We start from the raw sequence: 19,918 nt of genomic DNA, 5'->3' as shown, positions 1-19,918 counted from the left end.
ACCGGGGGCACCGCCACAGCCACAGCAACGTCCCTTCAGGGGGAGGCTGCGGACAGGAGCGGGGCGGGGGGTCGGAGCTCAGACCCAGCACAGGGCAGAGGCCCACACCGGGCGCCGGCCACGGGCGCCTCCCCTGCCGTCGCTGCCGCTCCCCGCACCAGGGCGGACCGGCTCCCAGCCGCGGGCAGTGGCGCCGAAACCCAGGGCACCTGCTCCCAAGGTGATCCCACTTCCCCCTCCACCTGTGCCCTTGCCCTTTACCTGGTGACAAGCCTCAAAACAGAGCTGTCCCCGTTCCCATTGCTTCCCCCCCTCTGCTGGTCCTGCAAGCTGAAGAACTTGACTACAGAAAGCTCCAGAAACCCAAGGGCCAGCCAGCCAGGAAGGGAAAGGGGCACACTGCAGGGCGCCCCAGTACGGGTGCCGAGCCCCGGCCAGCAGCCGTGCACCACCAAACCAGGAGTCACCCCGGAGCCCAGGCCGGCAGCCATGACCTGCACCCCAAGCCCCCGCGCCTGCGGCCGGGCCACCAGAGTTCCACAGCGGATGGGCCTGCCTCCACCAGCTCAGAACCTGGACTCTGGATTTGGTTTTGAACGAGCTTGACAGACAATTCAACTGCTACCAAGTCCTGCCCTCCGTCCACTCAAGGGCCCCAGGGTAGCTCCCAGAGGGGGCCCCGCGCATCTGTGGTGGAGGCAGTGGGGACCCGGAGGAGCCCCCAGCCCGGCCGGGCCCTCCAGCCTGCACGCCCAACCCCCGCGAGCCGTCCGGTTCCTTGGCCTTGAATTCAACCAAATAGTGAAATGGGGCACCAAAAAAAATGTCTGGCCAGTGGCGAGGAAGGGAGGGTCCGAGGAAGGCGGAGGAAAGATCCCAAGCCGCCCCGTGTTCCGGCAGTATGCCTACAAATTCTCTAGAAACGTATCAAGGACTAAAGACAGCCAATGATATAAAAATAGTTTTCAGTGGCTGAGTGAAAAAAGACGAGCCATGAGGCGAGTTCCGTTCACATCACGCGGCAGCCTCGCGAGGTGGTCCTGGGGTCCCCCTGGAAAGAAAGGCCGGCAGCCTGAGAGGCCGATGCGTGCCCACCTGGCCAGGCAGGTAGCTGGCGGCCCGCCACCCTGCCGGGGAGAGGCCGGACCATGGCCTGCCCACCCCAGGACAGCAGCTCCCAGCAAGCGGACGGCCAGCAGCTTCAGCCTCACCTATCCCTGTTCCAGAACCTTCCACATCCCCTTGCTTCTGCTGGGAGCTACACAGCACGTCACAACTAAAGGTCAGACACCAGCCTTACCTCGTAGAGCTGCTGCAGCTCGGCCCCAGGACCTCAGGAGCCCTTCCCCAAAAAACCATTTCTTAAGCCCCGGTCTCTCGGGCTGGGGGAGCAGCGGCGTCAGGGCCCGTTCGCGGAGGACCCTCAGGGCTACACTGCTGCCTGGAGGTGCTCCTGGGGGCCCCGGGCCAGAACCCGAGGTCCACACAGCGGGCAAGAACCCAGATGCAAGGCACTGCTCCCACAGCCCACCCCGGCGGCGAGCTGCAGGGCATCCAGGCCCGGACCCGGCCAGGTGTGCGTGTGCGCCTGCCCGCGTGAGCATGCGTGTTCCAGCGCACATCCCCGGCTGCCACCTTGGGGCCTTTACCTGCTGATGGAAAAGATCCTCCTCGCCAAACTCCGCTGTCTCCTCTTCTCCCTCCTCCCCGTTCTCCGTCTCCCGCACCACCGAGGACTGCTTCACGGTTCTCATGGCCACTTCCTGTGCAAGATTTGAGCCACAAATGCTTGACCCCTGGGGGACGGACACCAGCCCGTCGTGCCGGCGCTCAGGTCAGGATGTTCCGGCCAAACTCCGGACGCTGCAGAGCCACGTACCAGACCCAGGGCTGCACCCACGGGCCCCACGAGCCAAAGCTCCGCCCCCGGGCCCCTGTGCGCCCAGTGGTGCAGTAAGGGTTGGACGTGGGGGGGGGGGTGCCTCTAGGAGGGACCCTGGCAGGCCTCGGCACCCACCTCCCCATCAGCGTTGACCAGGACAGTCCGGAAGCTCTCGCCAGTGCCCCAGCTGTTCTGGGTCTTCCACACGAGCGTCGAGGGGGGGCTGTGGGCCACTCCCGCGCCAGCTGCCCACACCTGGGGACACAGGGGGGCCTCCCCGTCAATACTGGCTCGGTCCCCAGTACCACGTTCCAGCAGCCAGCTCCCTATCGCCATCCCTGGGTCCGGCCGAAGGATGACATGTCGGGACCGACAACCCCCAGCTCCACGGTGGCCACGGGCTCTCCCATCAGTAGACACAGGCCGAGCTGTGCCCCGCGGCCCCAGGGCGCCACTCCTGTGAGTCTTCTATCCCTGTGCAGTGCCCGCCAGCCCACACAGCCTGGCCCCCCGCACCATGAATGCTGACACGTCCCAGGGCGCTGCAAAGGGCTCCAGTGGCATGACGCTGGCACAGGTGACCCGTGACAAGAGGCGGATGTTCCCAGAGCCAAATCACTCCATGCCTGCCCCCGGCCCAGCCCCATGCCAGCTACCCTTCCCAGTAGTCCCCTGGGCAGTGAAGACTGCCGCTTCCCCCTCCACGAGTGGCCCCACTGTCCCCACCGTCCCAGCAGCCCGCCCTTCCACGGCCACCTACCGTGACAGTCTGGCCGGCACGCAGCACGTACTTGGGCGTGAACTTGTAGGCGATCTCCTCCCCTTCCAGGACCTGCCTCTTGATCCTCCAGTTGCCCAGAGACTGGTCCTGGCACAGGGGACACCCGGCCTCACACACAGCTCGGGGAGGAGGCCCCGCCCGAGCCCGTGGGGACGGAGGCCGCTCACCTTGTCCGAGCTGTTCTTCAGCTGCACGAACCTGCCCTCCAGGTCGATCTCCTCGATGCTGACGCCGCCCGAGGCCGAGGCCTGCTGCGCCAGGTGGAAGCTGGTGGTGCTGCTGCTGCTGCTGCCGGAGCCGATGCCGCTCGAGCCGGGGCCCGGCGACTCCTCCGCCTCCAGCCGCTTCCGCTTGCTGCGGCCCGAGCGGCCGGCCGTGGACACGCTGCTGCTGCTGCTGCTCGACGTGGCCCGCGATACAGTGATCCGTGACGACGGGCTGGGGGTCAGCTTCAGCCTGCGGGACAGAGGGGAAGGGGAGACCGGAGCTCCTGAGCGGCGGAACCCCGGGGGCCCCCCTTCCCCGCCCCTGCCCCCCACGCCCCCAGCCCCACCTCTCCTCCTCGCCCTCCAGCAGCTTGCGGTAGGCGCTGATCTCCATGTCTAGGGCCAGCTTGACGTCGAGCAGCTCCTGGTACTCGGCCAGCTGCTGCTGCATCACGTCCCGCATCTCTGTCATCTCCTGCTCCTTGGCGTCCAGCATCTTGCGGAACTTGTCCCGCTCCCCGGCCATGGTCTCCTCCAGCTCACGAATCCGGTCCTCTGCTGCGCTGGCCTGGCAGGTGGCAGGGGACCCGGGGCCAGGTCAGGCCTGCCTCTGCGGCTCATGCAGAGATGCCCACCCGGCTGCGGCCTCTCCCCACTCCTGCCTGAGCCGGCGGGCGCCCACAGCAGGAAAGCGGCCCTGGGGTGGGCGGGGGACAGAAGGACCCCCGAGCATGAGGTTCGTGGCTCGTCTACAGCCAAGTCGCCTGAAGGAGGGTCCCACTGCGGGGGCGGGCCCGGGACCATGGCCCTCGGGAGTCACCTGCTTCTGGAGGCCGGAGAGCTGGTAGCTGAGGGACTCCAGCCGCATGCGGGCTTCCTTCAGCTCCTCCCGGGCAGCGCTGGCGGCCTTGTCGTTCTGGTCAGAGCTCAGCTTGGCGCTGTCCAGCTAGAGGGACACGGGCAGGCCGGTGAGGGGCTGGCGGCGGCCAGGGAGCCTCGCCGCGCACCCTCCGGCCCCGGCCAGCACCTTGGCCTGGTAGGTCTGCTCCAGCTCCAGCTTGTACAGCCGCACTTGCTCGTCATGCTGGCTGCGCAGCTCCTCCAGCGCCTGAGCCATCCTGAAGTCGTACTCCTGCTGCCGGCTGCTGTCCACCTCCACCAGACGCCGCTCGTGCCGCCGCCGGGTCTCCCGCACCTCCTGGGGCGCAGCAAGGTCATCACTGCACTGCAGTGGGGCCCCGGCCCTGCCACTCACCTGCCTCCTGGTCACCAGTGTCGTCAACCCAAGTGCCACGCCCAGGCCAGGGCTCAAAACTATGCAAACAATGAACCGCTGGGGAACCTTCCCGGTTCTTGTTCACACAGTTCACGGCCGCAGGAGTCAGAGTCACCAGAGTAGACACGGCCCAGATGTCCCCCAGCTGACAAGCAGGTAAATACAAGGTGTCCCCCATGCACAGGAACGCTACTCAGCCACGAAAAGGAATGAGGCGCCCACATGTGCCACCCGGGGAACAGACCCTGAGCCCAAGACGCTCAGGGAGGGACCCAGACACAGGAGGCCACACAGTGTGTGAGTCCACGTGTAGGACACGTGCAGGACGGGCTCGTCCAAGGACGGGAAGGGGACTTGGGTGTGGGTGGGAAGTTACAGCTGATGGGCATGGTGTCCTTTTAGGTTGACGGAATATTCTAGAGTTAGAGATGAAGGCTGCACAACTCTGAATGTACCAAGATCAACCACATTGTACACTTCAAAAGTTTTATGTGTAGGCATATTTTAATAAAGCTGTTGTTAAAAGAATTCCTGATGAGGGGCACCCAGGTGGCTCATTCAGTTGGGCATCCAATGGGTGGCTCTTGGTTTCGGCTCAGGTCACGATCTCAGTGTCATAGGATCAAGCCCTGAGCTGGGGCTTTGTGCTCAGTGGGGAGTCTGCTTCAGATCTTCAACCTGCCCCACCCACATGCACCTTCTCTCAAATAAATAAAATCTTAAAAAAAGAAAAAGAGGGCAGCCCCGGTGGCTCAGCAGTTTAGCACCGCCTTCAGCCCAGGATGTGATCCTGGAGACCCTGGATGGAGGCCCATGTCAGGTTCCCTGCATGGAGCCCGCTTCTCCCTCTGCCTGTGTCTCTGCCTCCCTCTCTCATTCTGCGTCTTCCATGAATAAATAAAATCTTTAATAAAAAAAAAAAAAAAAGAAAGAAAGAAAGAAAAAGAAGAAAAAGGAATTCCTACCAAGCCCATCTCAGGTACCTGGGATCCAAGACAGAGACCCGGCCCTCAGGACCAAGCCTGCGGGTCGCCATAGCTACAATAAATAAACCAACGGCTCGGGCCCTAGACTTGGTAGGGTCAGGTGCACCCAGAGGGCACTGTTCACCAGCCCCGGGCTCCAAGGGAAGGGGGCTCCCTCCTCCAAGAAACTCACTCCAGCACAGAAAGCAGGCACTTACCACACTGTGCCATCAGTTTGCAAGAACAATAGGACTGTTTCTCAAGGAAGCCAATCCTGTTTACAGAGAGGCCATGAAGCTCATGGAAGCCAGAGCAGCACACCCCCCCGCGCAGCGCCCCCTGCGTGGCTCCCCGCCAAGAGCTCCCAGCTGCCAGCCCCTCCAGGAGCCCCTGCAGGCTCCCCTCACAGGTCCCCGCATAGCTCTCTTCCTCCGCCCCTTCCAGATCCCCTCCGAGGCCCCAGTTCTCCGGCAGATGCCTTCAGGGCTTCCCTCCCGGGCTCTCCCCACCTCCCCTGGCAGCCCTGGCCTGGCTCTCACTGGGCCTGGCTGCAGCTGGAAGCCACTCCTCAGTCGTACGGGCATCCTTCCTGGCAGCAGCTCCCCAGGGGCACTGAGTGCATGCACCAGCTGGCCTGAGGTTCCATTCAGGACCATGACAGGACAATGGGCTCTGTCATGATGAGCTAGGGGGCCGCCAAGCCACGTCCCCTTCCAGAAGACACAGAACCCCTCGCTCTGCCAGGAACGTCACTCAGGAATGCCATACCCAAGGGCCCGGGCCCAGGGATTAAGAGGCGGAGGGGTGGGGGGGTGGACCCAAGAAGCAAAGGCAGCAGTGTGCCCTCCCCTGGCCTTTCACAGAGAGGGTCTGCCCTGGGTTCGGGGGGGGGGGGGGTGCCCCCAAACATGTCCATGTCCTAATCCCCGGAACGTGGGGGTGTGACCTTATTTGGAAAAGGGGACTTTGCAGATGAGATTAATAAGAGTCTCACAATCAGATCGTCCTGGATGACCTGGGTGGGCCCTAACCCAATGACAGGGCCCTCTTCGCGTCCTCTTAAGACACGAAGAGCAGAGACCGAGGAGAGGCTACGTGAAGGCAGCCCGGGTGGAGGGATGCAGCGACGAGCCAGTGTCCCCGGAGGCTGGGAGAGGCGAGGGACCTCGGGAGGAAACGCACCCCGCCTCCCAGAAAGTGGGAGGACACCGATGTGCCCACACAGGGAAGGCCCCCTGGCCCAGACTCACCTCCTCAAAGACGTTCTTCCGGAAGTCGAGCTCCTCCTGCAGGCTCTGGCAGCGGTTCTCCAGATCCACGCGCATCAGCGTCTCCTTCTCCAGCTGCTTTTTGGCCACGGCATGACCATCCTCCGCCTGGGAGACACAGGCCAGCAAGCGAGGTGACGACCCTCGTCTGCCGCACCGTGTGGCTTCTGGGGGCCCAGGGATCCCCTCGGACACGCACTCCAGCAGGGGGTGTCGGGGGGCTGGACACCCGGCCCAGGCCACTCCCCCCACAGGCCGCCTGCCGCCTTAAACCTGCCTTGGCCAGCTGGGCGCGCAGCTCTGCCAGGTCACTCTCCAGGACGCGCTTGTCGCTGAGGGCGGCAGCCAGCTCCGCCTCACTCCGGTGAAAGAGGGACTCCAGATCCTTCACGCGGCCCTGGGCCACGGTGAGCTCGCCCTCCCTCTTCTTGGAGCTGCAAGTCAGGAGCGGGGTCAGCAAGGGCGGCAAGTCTGGGGCTACGGGAGCCCCCCAGGCAGTGTCGGGGGCCCAGGGACAAGCTCCTCTGGCCTCTGGCGGTGGGGGCAGCTGCTGCAGGGGCCGACCTACCCTGGCTCTGGGGTAACGGAGCCCGGCCCGTCGGCCCAGAAGGTGCCCCTTCTTCAAAACTGCTCTGTATCAGCTAACAAATACAAGCGCTCCGAAAAACCTCCAAGAAAGAGCTTGAATGTCAGGTTTTGGTGATTTGGGGACACAGGAGGTATCATTTATGGGATAATGACTTTTTAAGAAATTAATGTATAGCGACCCCTGGGTGGCTTTAGTGGTTCAGCGTCTGCCTTGGGTTCAGGGCATGACCCTGGGGGTCCCGGGATCGAGTCCCCATTGGGCTCCCTGCATGGAGCCTGCTTCTCCCTCTGCCTGTGTCTCTGCCTCCCTCTGTGTCTCTCATGAATAAATAAAATCTTAAAAAAAAAGAAATTAATGTATAATTTTTTAAAGTTGCATATTAAAATGTCAGCCTTTAAAAAGTCAATCTTATTTGCAACCTTGACGTATTTTAAGCAGGCTCCTCTGATATTCTAGTAGACGATGCCCCCAATATTAAAGACAGCAAATTGATTTTTTCACAGCCAGCCATTACCAGCATGGGCCTGAGGCTCTCCAACACCTCTCAATGGAATTCTCAGTCTTCCTGGAGTTGAATGCAAGCCCAAGAAGGTGACAGAGCCATCCCCAGCAAGAGTGGGGGCCCCCAGGAGCTCCTCCCAGCACACCTCTCACGGGGGCACTATGGGGGCTGAGCAGCATCCACCCAGTGAGCGAGAACCACGGGGGCCATGGCATCGGCTCACATGAGGTGGGGTGGTGTAGACCAGTGCCTTCAGCTCCCGAACTGCCCGCGTCCTCAAAAGCAGCCCTGGGAACACAGAGCTCCACTCGAACATTTTATCATCAGCCTCCACGAGGGTCTCGGGGTCCTGCCATCCCATTCCTGAGTTAAGCCACACAGTCCTGCCTCCCCTGCTCACGGGGGGCTTCGAACCCTAAGCCCCTAGAGCAGGTTTTGCGGAGTTTGGGGAAACAAATCTTTGTCTGTCAACCATTACCAAGAGCCCACTGTGTGGGGAAAGCCACTCTCATGCCAGAGATACATTTGGGAACACCCTTGCTCTCCCGATGCAGAACGTCTTCGTGGGTGGCGGTGACAGTGAAACATGCCACCTGTCAGACACGAGTCTGCAACAGAAAGGCAGGGGAAGCAGGACGGGAGGGGAGGGAGGAGCATGAACCGGGTGGGAACTGCACTGCTGCGCAAGCCCTGCCAGGGGTAGCCCCCGAAATAGATCTGAATGAGGGGAGCATAAGAATGAGCCACATCCGTTATTTCCGGGAGAAAACTATTCGGGCAGAGGAAGCACAAGTGCAGAGGCCCTCGGGCGAGGTGTGCCTGGGAAGTCTGAGATCAGCAACGAAGCCCGGGTGCCAGGAACAGAGGCATCAGGTGATGGGGAAAACTTCTTTACTTTTCTTAAGTTTATTTAAATAATCTCTACACCCAATGTGGGGCTCGAACTCACCACCCCAGGATCAAGTATCGCGTGCTCTTCCAACTGAGCCAGTCTAGTGCCTCAATGTGAAAATTTCTCAATTTTATCCAATATTCAGATTCTCCAGAGCTACACAGAATGGTCCAGAAAGCAGGGGTACTGGGGCCTCCCACTGGCTTACGTCTCACTGGCCACGTCTTACGAGCTTGAGGGCGTTAACGCAAATTCCTCATTTGTCTAACAGTAAGTCCTGGAGGATTTGTCAGGCCCTCCACGCAGCTACCCACGTTCCTACCATCACAAGGATGGGATAAATTGGCTAGGGAAAGAACACCAGATCTCAACAGCCCCATCTCCCGGCTCTGGAAGGGCTCCTGCGCCTAGAACAGAAAGTGAGGCACCCGAGCGCCGGAGGGCGGAAGAGGCGTCCACAGGCCCAGCGAGGACAGGAAGCCTGCCTTGTGGGGCAGGGGCCACAAATCCTTGGATTGGCCATTCCTCTTGTCCCGCCTGCCACCCGCCAAGCCCAGCATCAGGCCAATCTGCTTGCAGGCTGAGGAAAGTGACTCTTGCGACAGTGGGCACAGCTGCCAGCCACAGACACTGTCGCAGAACAATGGGAGCAGCTTAACACGGCCCCAGCAGCCCCGGGCATGGAACATCCCGGCAGTCAGGAAAGAATCCTGGCACAGAGGACACTTGATGGCTCAAGGAGGGACATCTACAAGAGGCTCCTTGTGGCAAAAGCCCCCTGCAGTGGGGGCATGCAGGGGAGAAAGTACGAGACCAGCCAGGATGGCTCCGTTTGGGTGAAAGCTGCTCCTGCTGCAGACTTTTACTTTTTTCTTTTCTTTTTTTTTAAGATTTTATTTATTTATTCATGAGAGACCCAGGCAGAGAGAGAAGCAGGCTCCATGCAGAAAGCCCAACGCGGGCCTTGATCTGGGGACTCCAGGATCACGCCCTGAGCTGAAGGCAGGCACTAAACTGCTGAGCCACTCAAGGATCCCCACTTTTATTTTTTTCTTTAAACTATTTTGCATTTTCTGCTTTCTTGACAGAGAGCATCTGTGACTGATAAGCAGAAAAAAAAAACAGGGCTTCTTAGCCCAGAGAAGGAGCCAAACACAGGATCACAGGCATCTGGAGGGTTCTGGAATCTGTACTGATCCTAGAGAGTGGCTGGAGTCCCAGGCTCTGGAATTCACTCAATTTTCCCCAAAAAGCACAAATCATCTTTTAATTAAGAAACCTAAAAAAAAAAAAAAAAAAAAAAAAAAAAAAGAGAAACCTAATAAATTGAGGCACCTGGGTGGCTCAGCAGTTAAGTGTCTACCTTCGGCTCAGGTCATAATCCCGGGGTCCCGGGACCAAGTCCCACATCGGGGTCCCACAAGGAGGCTGCTTCTCCCTCTGCCTGTGTCTCTGTCTCGCTCTGTGCCTCTCATGAATAAACAAAATCTTTAAAAAAAAAAAAAAGAAAAGAAAAAAACTAATAATTGATGAGATACACAGTCTACGTGGCTGTTTAACAGTGCAGATGGCCTTTGCTCCTTGGCCAAAGACCGGGTGCCTTGACTGTGTGGGTCTACCTCTGGACTTTCTGCTGTGTTCTCCACGGAAGAACCCAGGGGCACATCCCTGAGAGAAGCCCATCTGAGGCGGCTACACACCATGTGGTTCCAAGTCTAGGACGTTCTGGAAAAGGCGGAGCTGCAGAGGCGGTGAAAGGACCTGTGGTGGCCGGGAGTTTGGAGGGAGACAGGAACAGGTGGAGCAAGGGTTTTCAGGGTAGTGACGCTATACTGGCAGACACAGCTTCCTTATATACCTGCCCAACGGGAGTGAACCCTAACGTCAGCTCTGGCGCTGCCTTGTCTCTGACATTGCACACTTGCTAATGCGTGGTGTGTAAGGTGTTTACCAGAAGGGAACTAGAGAAGAGATTTTAGATACTTTGTTTCTACTCATCTTCCTATAAACTGCCTAACTACCACCCCTCAAACTCTATTTAAAATAAAATGGAGACACCCGGGCAGCTCAGTGGTTGAGCGTCTGCCATCGGCTCAGGATGTGACCCCGGGGTCCTGGGACCGAGTCCCACATCGGGGTCCCTGCAGGGAGCCTGCTTCTCCCTCTGTCTGTGTCTCTGCCTTTCTGTCTCTCATGAATAAATAAATAAAATCTTAAAAAAAAATAAGTAAGAAGAGAAAAAAAATCCCACAAATGCGAAGGCGACCCTGTTGATAGTTAGGACTGTGAGTGGGGGCTCCGAACCAGGACTCAGTCCTGGTCACTGCCAAGCTGAGGGACCCTGGACAAGCCTGGCCCCTGCCTCAGTTTACCCGAGTAGGGACAAGGACAGTCCGGCCCTGATCACATCTGACCACGTGCTGTCCCGTACAGTGTCCTCTGTGAAGCACTTTGTTCAGGTACCATCCCCACCAGTGGCGCCGGGTTTCCACGCCATCCACGGGCCTTTTACTCATAAGCAGACCCGAGGGAACGTGCCTTAGAAGAGAAGAGGCCGGGCCTGAAGGCCTCCCACCCACCCGGCCTGGATCCACGCTCTGGGATTCCTAGACGGGAGGGAAGCAGACCCCATTCCCCCGGCGGGCCTCCCGACAGGAGCCCTGGAGGCTGAGGGAGCACGTCCAGGTCCCTGGGGCCCCGACATGGCAGGGGTGGGGTGCACACCAGTGGCTCCCGAATCCAGGGCCGAGGGGAGGCTGGGCCCTGTGGCCTGGGGCCTCTCTGGGAGCGGCGGTCCAGCAGGAGCAGCTCCCCAAGACTCTGTTTCAGGGCAGCTGCTCAGGTTTCAAATCTGCCTGGGGCTGAATTACGTGGGGGGGGGAGGGGACAAAGGTGGTGGGAAGGGGCACGTAGAAAGCCAGGCCACAGCACCCTCCAGGGGTGCGCACCCCCCGGGGCCAGCCGCAGGACCCTGCAGCAAGGGTGCCCAGGTGTGGGGAGGCCTGCCCTGGACACACCACGCCTCGGCGTCCGGGCGGCCAGTGCCGCTGCACACCTACCTCTTGTTCGCCTCCTCCAGCTCGGCCCTCAGTTTCCCCAGTTCGATCTGCAGCCGGGCCCGCTCCCGCGCCGTCTCATCCAGCACCCTGCGGGCATCAGCCAGCTCCGACTCGTACAGCGTCTTGATGCCGCTCACCTGAGGGGAGCAGGAGGCCCAGCTCAGGGAGAACCCCCTTCCCCACCAGCAGCAGGGGCCCCCGGGCTGGACACAGCTCCCAGTGATGCGGGGACCTGCCCAGCCAGCCCCACCTGCCATGTCCCCTCATCCCCTGCCCCGGCCACCCACCAGCGGGCACACGGCTCATGCTTCTCGTGCCTTTTCGCCCCCAGCCTCCCCCCACCGTGCATAGGGCCGGGCGCAGGTATTCACAGGTACCTGCAACCAAACCGGGACAGGGAGAGGCCCTCAACCCCACTAGGGCAGCTAGAGTCAAAGAGACAAAGGGGAACAAATATCGGCAACACAAAGAAATCCCACGGCCCGTGGAAGCCAGCAGGGCAGGTCCCCTCCACCCCAGCGAGTCCACTGCCGGAACCTACCGCCCAGGAGAAGCGACATGCGCATCCACGTGAACCCATGTGCGTGTTCACAGCACAGTTCACAGCAGCCAGAAGGTATAAACGACCCCAATGTCCGTCGGCGGACGAGCAGATACACACTGTTCCCCACGCACGAGCACATCCCTAGGCCGTGAGCAGGAGTGAGGCGCCCACGTACTGCCCCAGGGATGGGCCCCGAGTCCCTGGTGCTCAGGGAAGGAACCAGACACAGGAGGCCCCGCAGGGTGTGAGTTCGTGTGTGTGACACGTGCAGGACCGGCTCCTCCACGGACGGGGAGGGGACTCTTGGGGACCGGGTGGGGGGTGACTGCTGATGGGGGCCAGGCTCCTATGGGGGATACGGGAATGTTCTGGAGCTGGACAGGCGATGGCTGCACACCTCTGAACACGCTAAAGCCACCGATGCGCACAGCGGGATGCGAGAGCCGCAGGGGACAGGAATTCAGTTCAATAAAGCTGCGGGCGGAGGCCCAGCCCAGGCGCTCCCGGGCCACTCTGGGCGCAGCGGGTGTCGCGCTGGGGGTGCACGGTGGCTGGGACCCCTCCTTCCACGGGAAAGGCCCCTGAGCAGAGGGGGCCGGGGAGCTGCCGAGGACCTGCCACGTGGGGTGACCACCATCGCGCCTGCAGGGACCGAGGAGCTTCCCGGACCTGGGACTTCTCAGAAGAGCTGGGGCTCTAACAGCCCATTTGAGACCCGCCTTCCACACGCGACCCCCCGGCCCCCGCCTGCGCATCCTGGGCCTCGGTCCAGCAGCTCCCAGTCACTTCATCCCATAGGTAAGGCGGGACACGGGCTCCTGGGCCCGATCTCACAGATGGGGAAACGGAGGCACAGAACAGTAAACTGGCCTCTCCTGACCCGTCGCTGCAGGGCAGAGCAGGCCCACTGGGGGCAATTCCAAGAGGATGACACATGCTGGTGGAGCAGAGACGAAGGTTCTCCCTCCTGCACCCTGGCCACCACCGCCCACTGCGACGGCAGGGGCCTCCCTCCCGCAGAGCCGGTCACCTGTGGCCACGCCCGATGTTTCCAACGCTGGGAACTGGACTCCGGAATCAACCTTAGGTCACAAAGTGGCCACTCCTGTCTCCAGAGGTAGCTGAGCACCCATGTTTACGCGCCCAGCTCTGTGTCCTGCCATCCTACCTTCCAGAACTCTCCTAAGCCGGGGGGGTGGGCAAGATCCCCTCCGCCACCCCAGACTGGGGTCCTTTCTCACACACCCCCACATCAGGTGGGGGTCCCGGGATGACCAGGAACCAACACAGCAGTCATAAAGGTGACCTAGTACTGAGCCGGCTTGGGGGAGGGGCAGGAGAAGCGGTCATGACACTGTATTTAAGTTCTCGATGGGGGCACCTGTGGGGCTCAGTGGTTGAGCATCTGCCTTCGACTCAGGGTGTGACCCGGGGTTCTGGGATCGAGTCCCGCATCGGGCTCCCCGCAGGGAGCCTGCTTCTCCCTCTGCCTGTATCTCTGCCTCTGTTTCTCTCATGAATAAATAAATAAAACCTTAAAAAAAATAAGTTCTCCATACTTCAGTCAGTGGAAGCTTTGCACTAATTTTAAATTTTTTTTTTTAAGTAAACTCTACCCCCAACGTGGGCTTGAACTCACAACTCCAACATCAGGAGTCACATGCTCCACTGACTGAGCCAGGGGGCATGCCAATAATTTTAATTTTTTAAACATTCCAGCAAAACGTTAGTTGTCCCACTGCCGCAGCCCGACACCAAGGAAACACCAGGTGGACCCCAGCAGAAGGACATCCTACAAATTCCTGACCAGTGCTCCTCATGACTGCCCAGGGCAACCACACCAGGGGAGCCTCAGAAGTGGTCTCTACCCCAACAGGCCCAAGGAGACGTGACATCTGAACGCCTCGTGGGGTCCCCAGGGCTCCTGGGACAGAGAAGTGAGGGGAAACTGAGGACTCCCAAATGAAGTATGGGTGTTAGCCAATGACGTCGATATGACGTCAGTACTGGTAAAATCACTGTGATAAACGCTGATGGGGGGGGCATTACTAGGGGAACCGGGTTGGAGTACGCAGAAACCCATACTTTCGCCATTTTTCTGTAAATCTAAAACTAGCCTCAAAATAAGGTTGAGGACACAAAAATACACCGTATCGCCTGCCTCCACGACTGAGATGTTTGGCACCCCCCGATTCCCTCGTCCCAACCCTGCACCAAGGCCACACTCTCGCCGCCACCTCCAGCGTCTTGTTTGAAGTACCGCGTTCTGGGGTGCCCGGCGGGCTCCGTCGGGGGAGCGCGCAACCCTTGATCTCAAGGTGGGAGTTCAAGACCCGCAGTTGTCCAGATCACTTAAAGCACTAAGTTCTTGCAGTGGCCCCTGTCGCTTATCTAGGCCGGTGGAGCCAGGCCCTCGGGCCACATTCCATCCCACCCGCTGTGTTCGTCCCCGCCTGCAAACCCAGGACCAAGGTCTGTACATCTTTAAGTGGCTGGGGGCTGGGGGCTGGGGGCTGGGGGCTGGGGGCGGGGGAGAAATCTGGCGACACAGGTGAACTGCAGGAATTCAGATCTCAGAGCGTATAAATAAGGTTTTCTTGGCGCGCAGCCCGGCCCTTCCCCCTGCACGTCCCCCTGCGCGGGGTGCGGGTGGCCTCCCACGGTAACCCCAGGGCTGAGGGGCCGTGACCACACCTCCGGGCCGCGGAGCCGAAAATGCTGACTCTGGCCTCTTCAGAAAACATTTGCCAACCCCGCTGCAGCCCTGGGACAATTCAGAACATTCTTGCAGAGCACAAGCTCCCAGCCTCTTTCAAGCCACTAACAGGTGTGCTCGGGGCAGGCCTCCCGGCACCTGTGACAGTCACTGCGGAGCCCGGGCGCAGCAATGGGAGACCCGTGGCTTGGGCCTTTTGTCTGGTCTTTTATGGCATCTGCAAGCGCCAAGAGTGAACAAATGTGTCAGCATGTGTTGGCCGGGGAGGGGTAGCATGGGGGGAAGTCCAGATAACCCGAGGTGACCCGTTCCTGTTCCTGTGTCTCTGGGGCACGAAGTCTTCCCGGCTGGGAACCACAGCTCTGCGGGCAACCCCCAAACACAGGCCACCCCCAGTGCTGCTACTTCCGCCCACCCAGCTCCCTGGGTCCACCCAAGGGAACCCCCTACCCACCCCACCCCCCCACAGCAACAGGACACCTGAGCAGGTAAGGGAAAAGAAACCGAAGGCTAGAGAAACTTAACACCCGACTGGGGAGGCTCCCTGGAGAACTGCCCCCCCTCCTGGGTCCCATCCCTCCCTGCCAGCACCCAGGAGCTCTCTCAAACAGCAATTGCGCCCAGCCCGGCCCCAGTCCTTCCAGAAACCCTCCAGCGATACGAGCACACGAGTATTCAGCAGCACTGCCCACCCGAACAAGAGAAGTATCCTCGGATACCCGGGTGGACTCGTACGTGGGCACGTGAGAGCGAGCGTGTGTGTGAGAAGGGCAAGGGCTTGGCAGCTTGAGGTTTCCCTCACGCACCTCAACTGGACTTTACTGCGAGCGTGTGGTACGCTTGTAACGTTTTACAGACATCCTCAAAGGGTTCCTGAGGTGGCTTCTCCTGATGGCATTTGGGGCTGGAACATCCTCTGGGGTGGGGCCACCCTGAGCACTGGCGGGGGGCGGGGATGTGCGGCACCCCTTCCCCACCCACTCAATGCCAGGAGCACCTGGAACACAATGAACATTAATGTCCCCGGCATCACGCACGTCCCCTGGAGCAGCGTCCATCCAGGTGAGAAGCTGCTGTACAGGTAAAGCGCACACCGCTCAGCCCACGTCCCTCCTCCTGGAGCCACCTTCCCAGCGCCCTCTGCGCCTCTGCCCACCCACCTCACCGCAGCCCATCAAGCCTGGACCCCACTGTAGCCCAAGGCCGTTTCCAGGTCCAGCCCTCTGAACAGCCCATGAGGGCACCCTAGGCTCGCCGCTCCAGCACCCCCCCACCAGCAGTCACCAGCTCCCCCCACTGCCCAGGTGAGAGGGACACTCATCACCTGGCCCACAGGCAGCTGGAAGCTCCAGGGGAACAAGCTGGTTGCAAGTCCCAGCTCCAGCTGAGGGCACACCCCTCACCCCCAGGTGACACCTAGAGCCCCTGCATGGCCCCTGAGGTCACAGTGGGGCAGGTTTATCACCCACAGCAAGACTGCCTTTGTTCCCGTGAGTTCGTCTGGATTCCAGAAAGCCCAGACCAGCCGAGGAGTAACGCTGCTGCCCAGACAGACGGGCCTGATGGGGTTCCCCTGGCCCTCTTGCACGCACTCTGGGTACAGCACCCACGCGGTGCAGGCTGGCACCCACTTCCACTGGGCCCAGCAGGCTCATCACCCCATCTGCAGGTGGCACAACCAGGCCAAGGGAAAGACGAGAAATGCGGACGGCGCAGCAACCAACCCGGGTTCCCTGCAGGCAGGCACCAGGCCGCATCCTGAGGACACACGCGTGGCCGAGGCAGGCGGCCACGCTCGCTGGAGGGCCAGGGCGGGCGAGTCTAGCTCCTAGCTCCGTGTTATAAACAACAAAACCCGCCCAAGGTCACACAGACTAAAAGCAGGGTGCATCTGAATTTGAATCCAAGCGCAAGCAGTATAGACAGCACCTCCTACCAACGAACCTTCTTCGTCTCCATCACCCAAGCCACTTTCTGAGCCATTCCCTATCCTGGCAACTATCAGAGGCAACAGAACCCACGGGATACCTCCTCTGGGCGCCTGTCCTCCTTCTACAAAATAAACACTAACAGGCAAGGCCTCGCAGGTAGCACAGGAGGGGGCAATGTTTCCATTTTACAGAAGAAGCACCAAGACCCAGAGTGTAAGTGACTTGCCCAAAGTCACACAAAGGGCAAGTGGCTCCCAGAAATGACCCCCCAGCTGCTCTCCCACGAGTCTGTCCCACAGTCCACAGTCAGGACAGGGCAGCCGAGGCTCAAGCACATTCTGGCTTCAGGGCCTGGCTCTCCTACTGGGCCCTCAGGGGGAACTACAACGTTGAGCACCGCACCCCTGATTCAGAGGAACCCCATTTGGGTTTTAAGGGGCCAGCAGGGGTCTGGCTGAGTAGGGGGGGGGAGGGCCTGGGCCCAGTGAGGGCTGGTGTAGAGTTGAGCTGGAGCCACAGTTCCCAAGCAAGGAAAGAACTCGGCCTGGACCCCTGGACACCCGGCCCCTCGAATGCCCCCCCAGGGGCGGGGCTTGCCCAGCCCCTTCCTCCTCCGTCTGTAGTGAAGCCCTGGGACCCATCTGGAACCCAAAACTTCCTGCTGGATCCCCAAAACCAGACGTCACCCCATCCCCTCATCCCCTCCAGGTTGTAGAGCCTACCAGGCTCCATCCCATCAGCCAACCGGGTGCCCCAGGGCCCAAATGAGGACCTCTCCAATTTCCCCTGGGGCATCAGACGCCCCCCCCCCCCTCCGGCGCCCCCCCAGCCCAGGTGCGGGTAGGAGATGGAGCCCGCAGCCTAACCACCTCCCCGGAATTCAGCACAGGACTCCGCAGAGCTGGATGGAGAGCAGCGCATGGGACGCCCCCCAGGGACCCCCACGAGACCCTCCACCCTCCACCCTCCGCAGGGCCCCTTCCCACAGCCTGAACTCCCAGGCTCCTCGGAGACCAGAGAACCCCACCACATCTCCCAGGACGCCGGAGCATCCGGATGCATCCCGGGGCTCCCCGCCACTCCTAGGGGAGCTAAGAGATCCTGGCCAGGGGATCCCCAGATCTCCGAGCACTCAAGGCTCGGGGCTGCCCCAGCTCCCCCAGTCGCCCAGAGATCCCTTAGGGGATCCCTCGGAGGACCGTATGCCTCACTGGGGGGGGGGGGGGGGGCGGGTACATGAAACCCCCTGCCGGGCCCTCGGCGGGCGGGGCCTGCCCCAGGGTGCACCCCTCGCTTACAGGCGCCCGAGAAAGCCGGGGAAACCTTCGGTGGGCGGGGCCCGGTCCAGAGAGCATCCCGCATCCCTCGCTCACAGGTCCCCCAAAGATCCCGCGGCCTTCTCCGTGGGCGGGGCCTGCCCCAGGGCGCACCCCCCGCCTGGGCCCCTCTCCCCGAGACCCCCTGAGGGTCTCCTCGGTGGGCAGGGCCCGCCTGGCCTCCAGACCTCACGGGGGGGGGGTGTTCCCCGAAACCCGCGGGGCATCCTCCGAGGCCGGAGCCGCCCCAGCGCCCCCGGTGGGCGGGGCCTGCCGAGCGCCCCCTCCGAGGCCGGAGCCCCCCCGCGCCCCCCCAAGCCCCGGGGACCCCGGTGGGCGGGGCCCGCCGAGCGCCCCCTCCGAGGCCGGAGCCCGGCTGCGCGCCCACCTCGCGCGTGGTCACCTCCTCCCTCTCGGAGATCTTGAGCAGCAGCCGGTCGTTCTCGAGCTCGAGCGCGCGGACGCGGTCGATGTAGTGCGCCAGGCGGTCATTGAGCTCGCGCAGCTCCTCCTTCTCCTGCAGCCTCGACAGGCGCGTGGGCGACAGCGGGGTGGCGGGCCCGCCCGCGCGGCCGGACAGCGGCGTGGCCATGGCGGCGGCGGCGGAGGGGGCGGCGGCGGCGGCGGCGGCGGCGGCGGCTCGGGGCCCGCGCGGCTCGGGACGGCGGCCGCGGCGCAGCGGGCTCATTCAATCCGCGCCGCCGACCAAGATGGCGCTCGCCGCCCGCCGCCGCGGAGCAGCCTGGGACTTGTAGTCTGTCGCGGCTGCGCGGGGCGGCCCGGGAGCTGTAGTTCCCTGCGCGGGCGAGACCCCCTCCCGCGCTGTGCTTTGCTGTTTGTTCCTCCAACTGCTGGCGTCCGGGGCCGAGTCTCCGGCCTGAAACCCCCAGCTCGACCGCAAATGACACCGGGTTTCTTTCCAATAACCACTGTCCCCGCTTGGATCTCCTACCCCCCTCTCTGGAGTCCTATTACAATTAGAGGTGAAGGAAACTCAAAAACAAGCTCAGTGATGTCGTTTACATGTAAAATAAAATAATAAAATAAAATAATTAAATTAAAAATGGTAAAGGTTTAATTTGTTTATGACAGACAGAGAGGCAGAGGGAGAAGCAGGCTCCATGCAGGGAGCCCAATGTGGGACTCGATCCTGGGACTTCAGGATCACACCCTGGGCCAAAGGCAGGCGCTAAACCGCTGAGCCACCCAGGGATCCCCTTAAACTAAATTAAAAAAAAAAAAAAAAAAAAAAGATAAAATGTAAAATGTAAAATAAAAAACTGAGCTCACAGCAGCACCTGACTGGCTCAGTCAGAAGAGCATAGGACTCTAAATTATCAGTTTGAGCCCCCCCATTGATTGTAGAGATTACTAAAATAAAATAAAATAAAATAAAATAAAATAAAACAATAAACTTAAAAAAAAATAACCGAGCTCACAGATACAGAGAACAGGTGGTTGGCGGTTGCCAGTGGAGGGGTGGGAGGCAGGCAAAATAGGTGAGGGGTCAAAAGGTACCAACTTCCAGTCATACAATAAATAAATCAAGGGGAGGTAATTAATAACACTGTATCCGCATATTTGAAACTTGCAGAGAGAGTAGACCTTAGACGTTCTCTTCACAAGAAAAAAAATTATGTGTGCTGATGGACGCTAACTGCACTGACTGTGATCATTTCAACAATGTACACAAATATCAGATCATTAGGTTGTACACCTGAAACTACTACAATGTTATAATATATCTATTATACCTCAGTTTAGGGACCTCAGGGTGGCTCAGCAGCTGAGTGTCTGCTTTCAGCCCAGGTCATGACCCCGGGGTCCCAGGATCGAGTCCCACATTGCGCTCCCTGCATGGAGCCTGTTTTTCCCTCTTCCTGTGTCTCTGCCTCTCCCCCCACCCCCTCTGAATAAATAAATAAAAATCTTAAAGATAAAACAAATAAATAAATAAATACTTCAATTTAAAAGAACAAAAACACCTCAGG

At 60.4% G+C, this 19,918-nt stretch overlaps 1 protein-coding gene across 3 annotated transcripts; it reads right to left on the bottom strand.

The window, feature by feature from the left end:
* Positions 1 to 929: 929 nt before the first annotated feature.
* Positions 930 to 18,533, bottom strand: LMNB2 (lamin B2). 3 transcript variants are annotated; one of them, XM_038567889.1, is made up of 12 exons: positions 18,316 to 18,533; positions 11,421 to 11,557; positions 6,656 to 6,812; positions 6,361 to 6,486; positions 3,897 to 4,067; positions 3,690 to 3,815; positions 3,217 to 3,437; positions 2,831 to 3,119; positions 2,643 to 2,750; positions 2,018 to 2,137; positions 1,650 to 1,763; positions 930 to 1,051 (listed from the first exon to the last, which is right to left on the bottom strand). In XM_038567889.1, the coding sequence occupies exons 1-12, from the start codon at positions 18,517 to 18,519 to the stop codon at positions 1,010 to 1,012; spliced, it is 1,815 nt and encodes a 604-aa protein (XP_038423817.1). In that variant the 5' UTR covers positions 18,520 to 18,533; the 3' UTR covers positions 930 to 1,009. The 3 variants fall into 3 exon arrangements, with proteins under 3 accessions (XP_038423817.1, XP_038423818.1, XP_038423819.1); XM_038567890.1 differs by lacking the exon at positions 18,316 to 18,533 and adding an exon at positions 17,910 to 17,980; XM_038567891.1 differs by lacking the exon at positions 18,316 to 18,533 and adding an exon at positions 11,962 to 12,395.
* Positions 18,534 to 19,918: the final 1,385 nt, after the last annotated feature.

Source organism: Canis lupus, chromosome 20, assembly GCF_011100685.1.
Source record: "Canis lupus familiaris isolate Mischka breed German Shepherd chromosome 20, alternate assembly UU_Cfam_GSD_1.0, whole genome shotgun sequence".
In the NCBI taxonomy this organism is placed as follows: Eukaryota; Metazoa; Chordata; class Mammalia; order Carnivora; family Canidae; genus Canis; species Canis lupus.
The sequence above is the reverse complement of the archived record's forward strand: the minus strand, read 5'-3'. Positions and strand labels throughout refer to the sequence as shown.

Excerpts from the sequence above, each read along its gene's own strand:
- LMNB2 (XM_038567889.1), bottom strand. The coding sequence starts at position 18,519 with ATGGCCACGCCGCTGTCCGGCCGCGCGGGCGGGCCCGCCACCCCGCTG. Across the intron at positions 11,558-18,315 it reads AGGAGGTGACCACGCGCGAG|GTGAGCGGCATCAAGACGCT; the intron begins GTGGGCGCGCAG and ends TGCTCCCCTCAG. Across the intron at positions 1,052-1,649 it reads AGGATCTTTTCCATCAGCAG|GGGGACCCCAGGACCACCTC; the intron begins GTAAAGGCCCCA and ends CTTTCTTTCCAG.